The sequence below is a fragment of the Stegodyphus dumicola genome, chromosome 9 (assembly GCF_044657685.1).
Source record: "Stegodyphus dumicola isolate Sdum_Otavi_A_Nest chromosome 9, ASM4465768v1".
Taxonomy (NCBI): domain Eukaryota; kingdom Metazoa; phylum Arthropoda; class Arachnida; order Araneae; family Eresidae; genus Stegodyphus; species Stegodyphus dumicola.
The window spans coordinates 76,817,189-76,832,293 of NC_140776.1; the positions used below are offsets into that span (position 1 = coordinate 76,817,189).

The following is a 15,105-nucleotide window of genomic DNA, read 5'->3' on the forward strand; positions in this document are numbered from 1 at the left end:
TATTAACCAATTTTCCTTAAAGCGGTCTTCCACAAAAATATATAACTTGCGCTAGCAAATAGTTTTCGCGTGGTTTGACTATATCAAGTAAAACAAATAAGAATTATTATCGAATTTATTCAATTAAGAATCGAAAAATGGGAAAGCATATTTCCTTATTATTCCTACTATATTAAAATTTTAGTTTTTAAAACAATGACTATGAGAAGAAAATAGTTTCTATACACATGTAATCAATTGTATTTAAAAACAGCTTTGAGATTAATAAAACATAAAATGGCTAAGATTGTTTAATTATTTAAAATATTGAGTAATATTATGAGCAACGCAACTATCATGTTTCCCAAACAAAACGTATTGTACTCTTAGTTAAACCGAAGAGTTCCTGTTTTACTTTCCCATTTACTATCAGCTACTTCTCTTGCTTGGAAAGATCAATGGTTTGATGCGAATCTTCAGTCAATGTCCTTGGCGAAACTTTAGTTCTTGACCCAAACTAAATCGAAGGAGGGATAAAGAAAAATGCCGAATTTCCCCTTCTTAATATATGCCCGTAAATGGCACAAAGATAAGTAAGTAATCTAGTTAATACGGACAGAACATTGCTTGGAGGACCAAACTCAAGACGTCGTTAGCAGGTCACGCGACGACCTCCCAACACCCCGAACTGACCCCGGCTACCCCCACATTTCAAAGCAAACACGCATCAAATCGAGAAACTACACTTTGAAAGTAAGACGTCGGGTGTGGGAGGTGGATTAAAAGAAAAGGAATCTAGGTTACTACTACCTACCAGAGATTCGGATTTAAGGGCACCTCCCGTTTGTTGCTGTAATTTTTTTGTTTTGTTTTTCTTCTGTCTGTCCCATGGTGTGATTCTTCGCCAAGGAATTCCAGATTTCCGGTAGGATGTGTGATTGTGCTTTGGATGATGGCAGACGGCGTGACTGCCAGCAGCATCCCTTTTGATGTAAGGGCGTTCTGAGCAAATTGCGTGAGAAAGAGAAGATGGCGCCTACATTTATTGCAACGTTGAGTTTTTGTAGACATCTCTTCAGCATTTTCATCATTTCGAATAAAAGAGAAAACGAAAAAGAAATTATTCCTAAATAAAACAATTTTAACCTGATCCTACGAAAGAATACACGAAAATTTCTTCAGTAAGGATACTTGGTTTTGCACTGCCATTTATGCCTATACCTCACGTATTAAAATGCCCAATGATAACAACCTCAGACTTTACACCTTCTACTTCCTTTGCGACATCTATTATGCGTTTCAAGCTTATTTCGAGCTATACGTTTCAAGCTTGTATAACACTTTCTTTCCCCATGATATTACTTTTTCTACAGGATTTAATTTTTTAAAATTTTGCTTCGTTATTCTAATACGTTAACATCTCTCCTCACCATGAATCTCCAGTGAAAATTCAGGTATCAATAACCTAACCTTCTTTTACTTTGTGGATTTTCTGTATTTACAGATAATATAATGACTTACCTAACATCATGCGCATTTTACGGCAATGGTCGAAATCCGCATAAAAGACTGTCCAGCCATGTAAACACAGTTTCATTATACAGTGAAATAAAAAAATATGGGAGATATCATTAATTTCCTTTTACAACTCTTCTGCAGTTGATTTTCAATAGCTTACTATACTCCTAATTTTTAACTCATTATAAAAATTATTTTCCAGTTTCAAGATGATTTTGTCAAATTTTTGTTAGAAATTTTGCTTTCTGCAGTTCCAAACCTAATATTTTATGAAATAACTATTTTTGGATGAAAACTTTAATACAAAAAAGAGTACTCGTTATCAGATAGCGACTATGATTTCCACACGTACTCAATATCTACAGCTTAGAACAATTCTCAAACTCTTATATAATAAAGCGGCTAAAATAATATTTTTTATTTCATAATACTACAGGAAAAAGTCTGTAACTTTTATACTGCAGCATGGTAGAAATTGATGTTATTTTATCAATATAAATAACATCAGCTTGAAACTTAACACTCTTGAATAAAGGGATAACTACATACGGAAGCAAAATTCTACTATATGCTTCAGTAGCCTTGCAGAAGACTTCGTCCCTGTGATTAGGTTCACTGCTTTAATTAAGTTAGTAGCCTTAAGTTTACGTTTTACAACTGAGGCTACTCAAAACATGATTATTTTTTAAGGTAAATTCTTCACCATTATGTATAGCGATGCTTGAAATCCATTTTAACTCAGTGCCTATGCTAAAAAACACTCACTGCTGTTGTTTAATTACAAAATACTTTCGATAACAGGTTAATGTCAATAATTTGGATCTGACCATATTTACATAACTTTATGCCAAAAAAAAATGAAATGGTATTGAAATTTTAATCTTTAGTTAATAGTTAAAAAAATACTATTTACAGTTTAAATTATCTGCCAATATGCATGATGAATCAGCTTCAATTACATCAATAAATTATGATTATGATGAGCGCATTTACCTGATTTGAGGAACATCATCAGTAAATGACTAGATTTGTTCAACTGCAAGACACAGTTACAAAAAATTATGTGTTATCTGATTACATAAACCTCACAATTTTCATCTTTTCAGCGAAAAGTGAACTATGTACATACCTCCAGATGATCATATATAATAATAACGAAAGAAAATATTTGCTAAAATAGAAATTAAAGTGCTATTATTTCGAGGAATGAACAAGAGGTTGTGCATATAGTGCAAATACGGATCATAATGAAAAAACATTTAGCCCCGATGCTACTCAGTAATAGCCTCTCCTACGCAAAAATGAACCTCCAGCATAATTAATACATGATACTTGAAAAATAACATATTTCTCATTCAGAAATTTCGTACCTTTCACGAAATGACTAAGAAAAAAGATTTAACTTGATTAAAATAATATTCGAAAAATGTACCCACAAACTTAGATGACACATTGGCTACAAAAAGCGAAGTTTAATGGGAAAAGTGGAGATTTTCCCATTTCCCTTCACAAACACCGATTTTTTTAAGCAAATTCATCACCTATAAATTTTCAACTGACTAACGAATAATAAAAATCTAAATGTTGAAGAGACATTAGGATTTTTTTTTTTTTTTTTTTTTTTTTTTTTTTTTTTTTTTGGAAGCCGGAGAGATGAAAAATGAGCAAACGCTTTCGCCGGGAATCGAACCACGGACCTCTGGAATACCGGCCCAGCGTGCAGAACTACTACACCACGAAGGCACGCTAGGAAGGCGGGAGAAATACCTTACATACTCCCTCTTTTAAAGGGCGAATGGGGTTTTTAGGGGACCCAATCGCCAAATGCTGGGTGTGGAGAATTCGCATCCAACACCCTTTTAGTTTGGGCGCCACTGTAGAGACATTAGGTTAATTGGAAAAGCCAGTGAGATGAAAAATTCGCAACGCCTTCGCCGGGAATCGAACCACGAACCTCTGGATACCAGCCCAGCGTGCAGAACCACTACACCACGAAGGCACGCTAGGAAGAATACCACGCTCTTTCTACGAGAAGTTAACATTATTATACGTAGCAATCCAAATAATATCGATATTGCAGTCTCGAGATGTAATAAGATAACACATTCAGTTTATAAGGTATTTTATCTCTCTTCCGTCATGCCTTCGGGGTGTAACGGTAGCACACTCGTCCAGGTTCGAGTCCCGGCTAGGGCGTTGCTCGTTTTTCACGTTTCAAGCAACCAAAGACCCTAATGACTTTACTACAAGTTCTCTAAAAAAAATTTTATGAAAGAATGAATTTCTAAAGAATTATGAAATTTCTAAAAGAAATCTTTTATCGTTTAGACTCGCTAAACTACGTTCTTTAAGATGATGAAACGTCAAAACATTTCTCTTTTATGATTAGGATGAAAAAAAGTATGACTTTTCAAGCAAAAAAGCTTTAAGCTCCAGGCTAAACACAATTTCTTTCATGGGATAACTTTAAAAAAAATAAAAAGTGCTTTCGAATCGTTTCAAAAATTTGTCAAATTTCGAATCATATTTGACAGTGGGATAACCTATTTTGTCGCAATATAATATAAAGAACTTTCTATTAAAAAATGTAAATCAAGAATTCGGATAATTTAAAATAGTTGAGAAATATGGAAAATAAAGTTAATAACAGTGGTACCTTGTATACGTCTGCTTTGAAAATACGTCCAATTTGTGCACTTCATGTTTGTACTCGATTTGTTTGGTATACTATATTTACTTGAAATATGGCTCGAGTTTTCTGAATCGCGACTGCTCACATTAGCTCCGTTTACTTCTTTCGTGTGACTACCCATGAGCGTCAGGATGTTTGTTGCTGTTATTCGGTGATTAACACGCTTTATAACTCTGAATTTACTTGTGGTTTTGTATTTTTTCGAGAAAATATTTTATGAATTCATTAACAGTGAGTTACAGGAAACTTAACGAAAAGAGTCAAGAAACGAAGAAAATTGTTGGGATCATTATGGAGGTAATCATTATGGAGATATTGTTGAAAAATATGGCAATCATATTCGGGACTTGGGTTTTGCATACCATTATGCAGATAACGATGGTAGCTAAGACTGTGGAAAACAAAGATGCTGTTGAATAGCTAACGTTGCGAAGGCGGTGAAATCGATTGCCAAGCAAAGAAGAGAGATGTTAGAGCATGTTGAAAAATTGCTTCTGACTTAGATAGCGGGAAAACATTTAAGTTCAGTATTATGTGCAGGGCTTCATTTACGTACAGCATATATTTTCCCATACTGCATTTGTATTTTAGTACTAAACAGTGTTATAATAACAATACCATTTTTTCATAAAGCATTAATTATTTTCCCTTTCTTTCTTATTGCTTCGTTTGTTATACGTCCAGGTTTGGTATAAGTTCAAGGATATGGAAAGAATGAATGATGTATACTGCGGCACCACTGTATACTGTTCTCGACAGCAACTTAAGAGAAGTTGCGTAAAGATTTTATGAAATTTGCATAAGAGTAATTTATACGACGCTTATTGTAATTGTGTAAATAGTCCTCAATTCCCTCCTTTCTAGTAGGTAACAAATAGTCCTTCCTACATTAGTGGACAACTACGTTTTCTAACAGCAGTTATTTCGCCCTTTCATCCAAAATCTCACTAATAATCCAGTTCATTACAAAACAATTACCAGCATTAATAGATACTTTAAATTAAAAAAAAATATTCTGATGCACACTTAATAAATCAAAATATTTCAGTATATGTCTTCAGTTTTACTTCTAATTCCAAGCGTTCATCAACACCTTACAAATAATAATCCTATAACCAACAAGAAATATATATATACACGTATAAAGGATATTTAAAAGGAGATTACCGCATATCAACATAAGACCCTTTTCACATTTTAGATCTAGGATAAATTTTAAGAAATAAAAATATAGGTGATGACAGCATAGCCCTAACATTTGATTTTGGCTAGAATGAATGGTACACAAACTACCTAATCACAGAATATTTTACTATGGTATAAAAAGAATTCCTAATGGATGCGGGTTTAAATTGAAATCGCTCACCTAGACGACACTATTATAATTAGCATTAGTTACGCAGTTATATGCATATGGCAGTTACCTGTATGATTTACTTAATACTTAAACATATCAATTACATCATATAGTATGATAATTAACTCCATCTTCCCACTCTGCAATTTCATTTATTAAAACACTTGATTATAAGACTATTTTAAAACCAAACTTGTAGCAAAGAATGGAGAGTTCTTATTTTCGAACAAATACGATAACATGGGAAGACTGATGGACACAAGTTAAGGAATGAATCAAATGCCCATAGGCTTTCAGACCGTGATAATTTTGCTTCCACGATACCTTTTAGTAAAAATATGCAAAATTAATTTTTTTGCTAAATTTCTAATTCAGTAATATGTTTCTTATACAGTTAAAGGAGGGGGGTCGTTATTGTTCAAAATTAAGATTGCAAAAAACTGATAAAATTACTTAGTTAGCACCACTTCTCCCCCCTTTAGGTGCTAAAAATGTTGATTTTATTTAAATAATTGAAAATATTTAAATAAATGAACATATGATAGAGCTAGACTACTGGGCTTAGTGTAACTTAAACGCCTTTTGAAATGTAACTTAAACGGCACACGTAACTTAAACCCCTTTTGAATCAAGAGGACATGTATATAAAAAGTTAGAATAAAATAAATAATTGACAGGCACAATTCAGCTCTTTTTATGACTATTTTATTAATACGTTTAATGGTTGATATACTCTATTTTAATTACACGAGAAACATCTCATTAAGCAATTTTTAAAGACAGAATGGGTCGTATAAAACATCAGTTTCGTATAAAACATCAGTTTCGTATAAAACATCAGTTTCGTATAAAATGTCAGCCGTATAAAACAAAGTTCAAATTTTAGCAGCATTACGAATGCTAATTTGAAGCCAATGTTCATGCCTTAATATTATTCTATAACGTAAAACATATCTTTTAAAACCCGCTTTCGAAAATTTAACAAGCGGAGCTATCTTTAACAAATTTATATGTAAGCCAAACATTTTAATTAATGGCATTTCGGAAAATTTTAATCGAGTAAAAATACAAATCTACTTTTTGGACGGGGTTGAGTTAAAAACTATTTTTTCTTTTGTTATTCCCCCTCCTCACAAGGCGGTTTCTTTTTACGTATCTTTACAGAAAGGTATTACGTGACCAGAATTATCTTAGAATGAATATCTACTCTATCTGATTCAGTTCTTAACTTAGAATCATTGGTCTACGACCAGAGGTTTAGCTAGGGTTTTCAACGCCCGCAGACAGCTGAGGATTGCTTTCGCCCCTTTCCTCTGTTTCCAAAAATGTCCTTTGGATTCTGCGCTCAGGAACGGGTGTCTCTCCTTGTTGCTACGCGACCATCTATGACCGATTATTCAAGACACATTAAGCAATATAACCTAATTTAAATAACCTGTAAAATAAAAGTGCAGTTATATGAAGGTTGCATTGATAATGCTGTACCAATGAATCCGACATCAAATGTGATTAACACCTACTAGAAATACGTAGTGCTTCCTTTTACAATGCATGAACAATATTGCGATCGAAATTGTCACGATATGCAAAATAATACTAGATTTCGATCTTGGCAAATGCAGAATTTTAAAAGTGGAATATTCCGTTAAGAATGAAAGAATGATTTTATACACACAAACGGGAAAGAGCTTTTAAATCTGCAACAAAAAAGCCGTCTTTCTGTTGATGGCGCCATCTATTAGAAGATGGTGTTACTAAAATCTACCCCGACAACTCCACGTACGCAAAATTAATTGATGAAACTATGATTAAATCCTTTTCAAGTCGGAATTTACATAATTAATGCTAAATTCGAAAGAACAAACTTACCTGCTACTGAAAGCCAGAGCCAGCTGGTCGATAGCATCAAAGAAATTCGAAGGGTCAGACTTTTCGTCTTCATAGTTGTAACCTAACAAGACAAAATTTCGGTTAACTTCACTCATGAAAATATGAAATAGAATGTAAACAGAAACTTTATACAGAGGGGAAAATATAACTCTATAATAATAATAGTAATTTCAAATACAATTTGTTTTAGCGTGGAAAATTTAACGTAAAATTTTGCTTTCAGAGACTGTTCATGCTTTTTGGAGCAGGAAACATGAAGCCTCAACAGCGCCCTCACTAAGATTCAAACTGAGGATCTTCCTCTTGCTGGCTAGATATAATAATCACTTACATCAGCCAACAAAATCCAGATGGTGACAGATTATCATACTTCACCTTTTTATTTGGGTATCACGGTAAAGGCTCTTGGGCTTTTCGAAGTAAGAAACGTAAAAAAGTAAAATGGGACATCGGCAGAGATTTGAAACACCAATCTTTCAACGCAAGAGACGCTGCAACTAGTGCGGTCACACCGGGTGGCAGAAAGTACGGGGAGAAAAAAATCGGAAATATGAAAAAGCATCGAAGAAAAAAAAAATTAAGGATTGACTTAAAAAAAATTAAGGAGTTTAGGAGAAGCACTGAGCAGCAGAATTTAGGGGCATCAAAAATTATAGAATTGAGGGAGGCAACGGACAGCAAAATTTAGGACCTGCCGAGATTGAACTGGGCGACAAAATGCCTAGCAGCGGACTTGATTATACTGGACTTAATAATATCTCCCAAATTCCTGATTTCATGGAAGGCCAGCATTTCTACACAAATACGGGTATTCACCCTATTTCTGCATAAATACATTTCTGCTTAAATTCACCTCGATTTCTATATGCCTGTATTTCTGAATATTTTATATACTTGTATCCTTCTATTTTTATATATTTTGAATGCTATTAAAAACGCCATCTGTGAGCTTGAGAATTTCTTTCCGAGGATGCCGTTTTGTATTTCGCCAAGAGTCACAAAATACAGAAAATGGTATATTCGTTTCCCATTCCCTTCCGTTTTCTCAATTCTGATATCCACGAAAAAAATAATGTAATAATTCATATTCGCTTTTCCCAGTCCAACCGGTCATGCTATGAAGGGATTCCGGTAACTAATCTTGGTCGTTCGTAAATGTCTATAAATTAAATTCTAAGAAACTACACTGTTATTTGTTGAACATATATTGAATCTAACACGTGAGTTACGTAATTCGGCTGCAAAATAATTGTCTTTGTACTGTAAGTGAAATAAAAGCATACAAAAAAATTTATATTTTAAATTTTAAAAAAATTCAAATTTTTTACAGAAAGTAAAATTGCTTCCTGTAAAAAAACTTTGACGTGGAAAGAAAATATTGGAGCTGATTAAAATATTTTGTTGACAGCTCTGAAGTTCTCTAATTTGGTTTGTTGGGAGAGAAATTTTTTATTGTGGAAGTACTATTTTGATTGAAACGAATGAGTTGTTTTGAAGTTAACATGCTGTTTTCCTAAGCTCCATAAAGAAGATACATTCGATTATTGCGTAAGTTGTGACGATTCTTCAATAAAAAAATAACACTGTAAGCTCATAAAAGTTGAAAATGATTTTACAAAATGTATTCATTAAATAAAAAATTAATGAACAGGGTTACGAAGGTAATTTTTTTTAATGGGTGACTAAAATGTTCATATCTCTGCGCCTAAAGTATAGACAGATCTAATTTTGAGTTTCTTATACATTGCTCAGTTTATTAATACACGAGTATACTCCTTTGAAAATAAAATGCATAATTCAACTTTTTGAGAAAATCATTTGACATTAGGGCATTAAAAATTAATAACATCTTTCTGGACATAGAAGTAACAGAACGTCTCGTATTCGAATATCACAGGCATGTGCCACTTTTTCGGAAGGTAAAAACCGAATTCTTTTTTTAACTGTTCCTTTAAAAATTTTTAAATAAAAAAATTCGACGTCTCTGATTTCGAGCAGCCGACTCAGCAAGAGTTTTCGAAAGATAATATATCTTCCGATGATCGTTTAGTTCGCCCTTCTTTATTTCTGGTGATCTATTATTATTCAATACTGCGAAAGTTTTAATCATTTTGAAAGAAAAGTGTTTTTTAGAAAAACATTTCTTATTTTTGCGGCCACATATAAACTTTTTGATCATATAATTTTCAAAATTCTTTAATTTGATATCGATGATTTCACAATCTTCTCTTTGTTAATAATACTCTTCCACGCCAGTTTTCACTAAACAAAAGTTCGTTAACACTACCATTTCTTCCTCAATGATTTTTGAATCATAATATTAAACTGAAATTATATTCAAATAAATTTTAGATAATAAATCGATACAAAATTTCTGGAAGTGAAGTACACAATATATGGCATTAGAAAGATGATTTTTATTAATTATGCTAATAATATGATAGTACTAGTTGACACTGAAAAGTACCAGAATATTATTAAGGAATACTTTGTGCTGTTACTTTAATCGACTTTGTTGTATTGATAAGTAGTGCGTTGTTTTAATTTTAAAGATAAATATTTCATCCTGTGTGATTTAAGAACATTGCTTCTTGAATGGCATCATTACTGCTGATGTTTAATGCAATGTAAGACAGCAATTTGTCAGGCCGCAGTAATTATTCCAATGAAATGTGATTTGGTAACGTGAGGTTGCATGATGTAAAAGTGAAAAAACATTTCTAACATCAAAAACAGAGAGTTTCATATCAGTGTTTCATTTTTTATTATCATCTCGATTATTTTGTGTTCTATATTAATGCTCCCATATTAGTGCTCCGATGTTTCATATAAGGGTTGATTCCTGAACTGCTCTGACTTTTGTACCAATTACACTTACTATCAAGCCTAACATACTCAAATTATGAGCTTTTCTGTCCAAAATAATGTTACTTACTGCCTTGCATACAAACATATATATATACACAAAAATATATCCTCAACTGCTTATGTTTCATCACTATATCTTAAGCCTATAACCGTAAAATATGTATATTACTATCTGCCCTTCTCGCCACGGTAATAACCTCAGAGCATGTTAAGGTAAAACCACAAACTAGGTAAAACATTAAAAGTTTCGATATCCAAAAAGTAGCTTTAAATTGCACGATATTTTCTGTGGCTCTGAAATGACATTCCCGAAAATCTTTTCTAGAAGACTGACAGTTGAGAAATCGCACATTTAAAATAACTTTCTTTCATGAAAGCGAAAACGCAAGTGGAAGATCTAAACTTCAAGCACGGATGAACATCCGATAAAACAGTGATGTTATCACTTGTATTTTAGAATTTTTACATGCATTTATGAACTTATTTCATAAAGATTTGGCAAAATATACGCTTTCTTTAGTTTTTACGACATTTATTTCGCTTTGTTCAGTTTTTAAAGCTTCACGAGCACGCATTCAGTTTTTCAATAGAAACTCTTCACTGACTCAGCAGCAAGCTATATAAATGTATATATATATCCTCTCTAAAGCACAAGATTTCTTTTTTAATGGTATTTATTGTTCATGCTTTTGCTTTCAATTCAATCTGATAAGGATTGTTATAGTATGAAGCACCTTAAATCGCATATAGGTGTACATTAGTCTACAATATACGCATAAAGTTAATATACGTTACAATGTATTTGAATGCAATATAAATATACAACGTGATAAAAGAACGTCTGAAATATGTACTTGCAATGAATACGGTCTCATATAATTGTAAGAAAGCATAATAGACGATTTAATTCTTTTTTATGCGTACCTGCTTGCTCGAATTTGCTTTCGATTAGCTTAAACTTTATTCGCACTTCAAGACTTCCCCGAATATGATTATCATCGAGGTATTTGATTTTAATATCAAATACCTTGGCGAATTTTTGTGGTACGGAAGTCAAATCTTTTATGTTTTATATTTTATAAAGAACGCAAAATTCCTTTAAATATAAGTATAGGGATAAAAGGAACATGTGAAACGTTAAATTACGTATTGAACATGAAATTAATTTTTTAAAAATTAAAAAATGCGAAAACATGAATCTTTGTATCATTTAAAATATTTTTGTAATAATTGGAAGTATGTATCTATTATCAGCGGTTGGGAAAATAAAGGCCGGGTTTTTGGACATATTATTTTATGTATAAGTACTGAAGAAATTCCCCTCTTTGACTACTTACTGTACTCAATCAAGTTAATTTGGGTACACCGTTCTCAATTAGTTTTCGTGCACCAGAGTAAATACGTTCAAGAATATGTTTTCAGATATGAATATAACAGAATGTATCAGCTACAATTTTGAGTTAAAATAAAGAAAGAGGTTGAGTTAAAACTAAAAAATAAAAAATTTGGCGGGAAAAGGATAATTTTCGGAATTTTTGCAGGTGCATTAAGGAGTTAAGCGGTAAAAGTTATACTAAGAAGAAATTTTTAATTCTTTTGCGAGTTTCACGATAACGGCTGCTGTTATCGGCTCAGGCATTAATTTTTATAGTTGTAATGTCATCGAACTAACCATACAGTTTCGATATTTTCAGTAAAGAAAAAACATACAAACCGTATGGACGTTTGTTCAGACGTAGCATTGCCACTATTACTAAAGCCTTGGCAAATAGATTAGCCATTGGCACTAAAAGTGTTAATATGAAAAAAAAAAAATTATAGTTACATGGTTGCTTAATCATAATAATTGGAAATTTTTTGGTTCACATTGTGTTAATACTATCTTAGATATTCATTTTACAATTTTACAAGTTAATTGGGATTTTCTGAATTTCGTTTGCAACAGTAATTAGAAGCATAAAATGCCAATATCCCATAGGAACAGATCCTCCATGTATAATCTTACATAAAACTTAGATGTTCTACTAAAAGCTTGAAAGTTGTTAGACCAGGCACTTCTTTTATTTTCTTAATTAACTAATAATTTCGAGCACTTTTTGAAGTTATTAATGTATCCACATGCACAGTATATGTAAGAAGTTTTAGGCTTGAATTTTTTCAACCAGTTCCAGCCAAGTTGTCAAACAATTACTGCAACTACTGGCTATGATTACATTACATTAACCTATTCTGCCTCTCCCCATTGACGTCAAACATTGTTAAGTAGTTTATTGCCTTGTCATCATAAAGTAACTGAATAATATAGTAGTTAGTGTTGTTAACTGCCACATCGTTGGCCTGGGCTCGAATCCCAGAGAAAGCCTGGATGTTTGTAAATATGCAGTGTTTTGCAACATGAAAGCATTTGAAATATAAGGCAAGCGGAAAGTCCTGTCGAGCGTTTTACCGGTAAGGAAAAATGTGGGTGAGATCCTCGGACCTATCCCTTGGGAGATTCTTCCGGAAAGTTGGGACGAAATCGTAATAAGTAGTTAAGTCGTTCTGTCACTTAGTATAAGCCCCAGGTCCCATGCCAACGATGAATGCAATCCGGTACTCCTGCTGATGTTACTATTAGAAAATTGAGATAAGATAGAACGGCAGTTATTTCTGTTACTATGCAGATTTCGAAGCCGTGAAATATTTGATTTTCCAAAAACGGTAATTTTCCCTAAACGGTACCATTTTGAAAGCATTTGACAAACAGTGAGAAAATGTAAATAGCAGCTCCAAGCAGATGATTTCTACGATGGCATTTAGAAGCATTATGAACGTGCCAAAATATGAAAAATATTAAAAGGAACATGTAAAATGAAACGATCAAGTTTTATCACCGGATCTCGCGTGTTTACGCATCTAGTTCTAAAACTTACAGGCACATGGTGTGTAAATTCTCAATATATTTACAAAAGCATTTAGTAGAAAAACAGATATTTTAATTTAGTTCATGCGAAGTAATCGTAACTAATGTTAAACTATTTGTGTAGATGGGAAAGAAATATTCATTTTGCATTGATTAATAAAATTATTCATTTTGCGGGGATATGCAAATTAGCAAAATTATTATCATTATTCGGCTGGAAATACATAATTTAAACAGGTGAATTAAAAATTAAAGTAAAAAAAACGCAGCAAAGTATTTTAAGGCTATTAATGAACGAAATGGGAAGGAAAGAACAAGTAAATTATGTTTGAATTTTGCCTAGTTTTAATGTTGTCTGGAAATAAAATAGCACAGAGATTTTTCGTAAGCTGTTCTGAAATTTGTAATATCCCATTTTGGCCTTTGCTTGAAATCTTACCTTTAACTTGCTGTATGAGAGTTCCTGCAGTCATAAGAAGTTCTGTCGATTGTATGGGAGGATATTTTTCTAAAATACTGCGCAAGATGCGCAGAACTTCGCCCAGTCTCTCGTGAGCAGCCACGCGCATCGTCTCCGTTTTATCTGAAAGGAAATAGAAAAAGAACAAAAAATTACTTCAGTAATTCCTTCAACAGTAATTATTCATTCTTTTATCAACAATTTGCATTTTTAAAAAGAAATAAACAATTTGCTAACGTTACCCAAAGAATTTGAAAATCTTTGTTTATTTTGACAATGCACAGGAAATCTGTTATTTGCCAATGTTCCCATTTGGAAATATTTACAGAACAGTTATTTAAATTATTGTATGTTACCAACTACAAACCGACCTGCGTATGAGCTGAGTGATAAAATTTCGCTGCAAAAATTCAGCCAAAATTCAAAGCCCGAGTACAAACTGAATTTGATGGAAAATATTCCTTTTATTTAATTGCTTAATTATTTGTTTCAAAAAAAAATACTTCTGTAATTAAACTAGTTTAACACTGAAACCGAAGCATTATTACAAGAAGTTACAATTTTTATCACGGTTTTGAACAAAATATATATATATATAATTATTCATTGTTCAATAAAGCTGAAAATTATTTTATAAGGTATTTTTCCCGCCTTCTTAGTATGCCTTCGTGGTGTAGTGGTCTGCACACTCAGCGCGTAATTGAGAGGTTCGTGGTTAGATTCCCGGTGAAGACGTTGGTCATTTTTCAATCTCTCTTGCTTTTAAAAAATACCTAATATCTCTACAATTTATAGCGACGAAATTAGTTATTTGCGATAAATTTTGTGTTAAACATATAAAAATTTCGAGATTCTTATTCTAACTACGTAGAGACTACGTCTAACTACGTCGACGTAGAGAACTCTGCGAAGCTACTGGCTAGGATCTGTACCTAGGCAGTCTCGGCCACGAGGGATAAAATTTATGAACTTGGTGGTTCTGAAGCCCCAGGGAAAGGTCATTTATTCGCCGGCCTCGGGGACTGGCATGTCCTGAGCGGTGTGGAACCGTAGCCGGAGGGCTTGGTTCCCCCCGGTTTGCTGGGTAACGGCCCACTGCGACGGGCTCGCCCATGCGACTGGTAGGAGCATTAGACGACCGGTGCTGCCTGGTGAATTCCAGGTGGTGCGCTGCTCCTCTGGAGGGTAATAGTGGAGGTTGAACCTCCACGACTTGCCCAAAGGGGGAGTAGACCTGTAGTGTGATTTAGTTCACGGGGCAGGGAAGCCTAAAATTTGTTTGTTTATTTGTTATGCTTACATCAATATACGATAAACACGTCACAAACCTATACTAGTTTTATTCGCATATTTTGCAATGAATGTAAACTATAATCAACTTCCTAGGCATCACAAATATCAGCAGGAAAAGAGGAAAGAGAGAAAGGTATAAACGAACT

The 15,105-nt window shown here is 33.2% G+C and overlaps 1 protein-coding gene across 7 annotated transcripts in view; it reads right to left on the reverse strand.

Moving 5' to 3' along the window:
* LOC118193931 (rho GTPase-activating protein 45-like) overlaps positions 1–15,105 on the reverse strand; it is a 341,239-nt gene that overhangs the window by 141,759 nt on the left and 184,375 nt on the right. For all 7 annotated transcript variants that reach the window (XM_085823640.1, XM_085823641.1, XM_085823638.1 and 4 more), the window contains exons 3-4: positions 13,646–13,789; positions 7,416–7,497 (exon numbers count right to left, since the gene is read on the reverse strand). In XM_085823640.1, the coding sequence (XP_085679766.1) occupies positions 7,416–7,497; positions 13,646–13,789 (226 nt within the window). The remainder of the gene's footprint in view (positions 1–7,415; positions 7,498–13,645; positions 13,790–15,105) is intronic.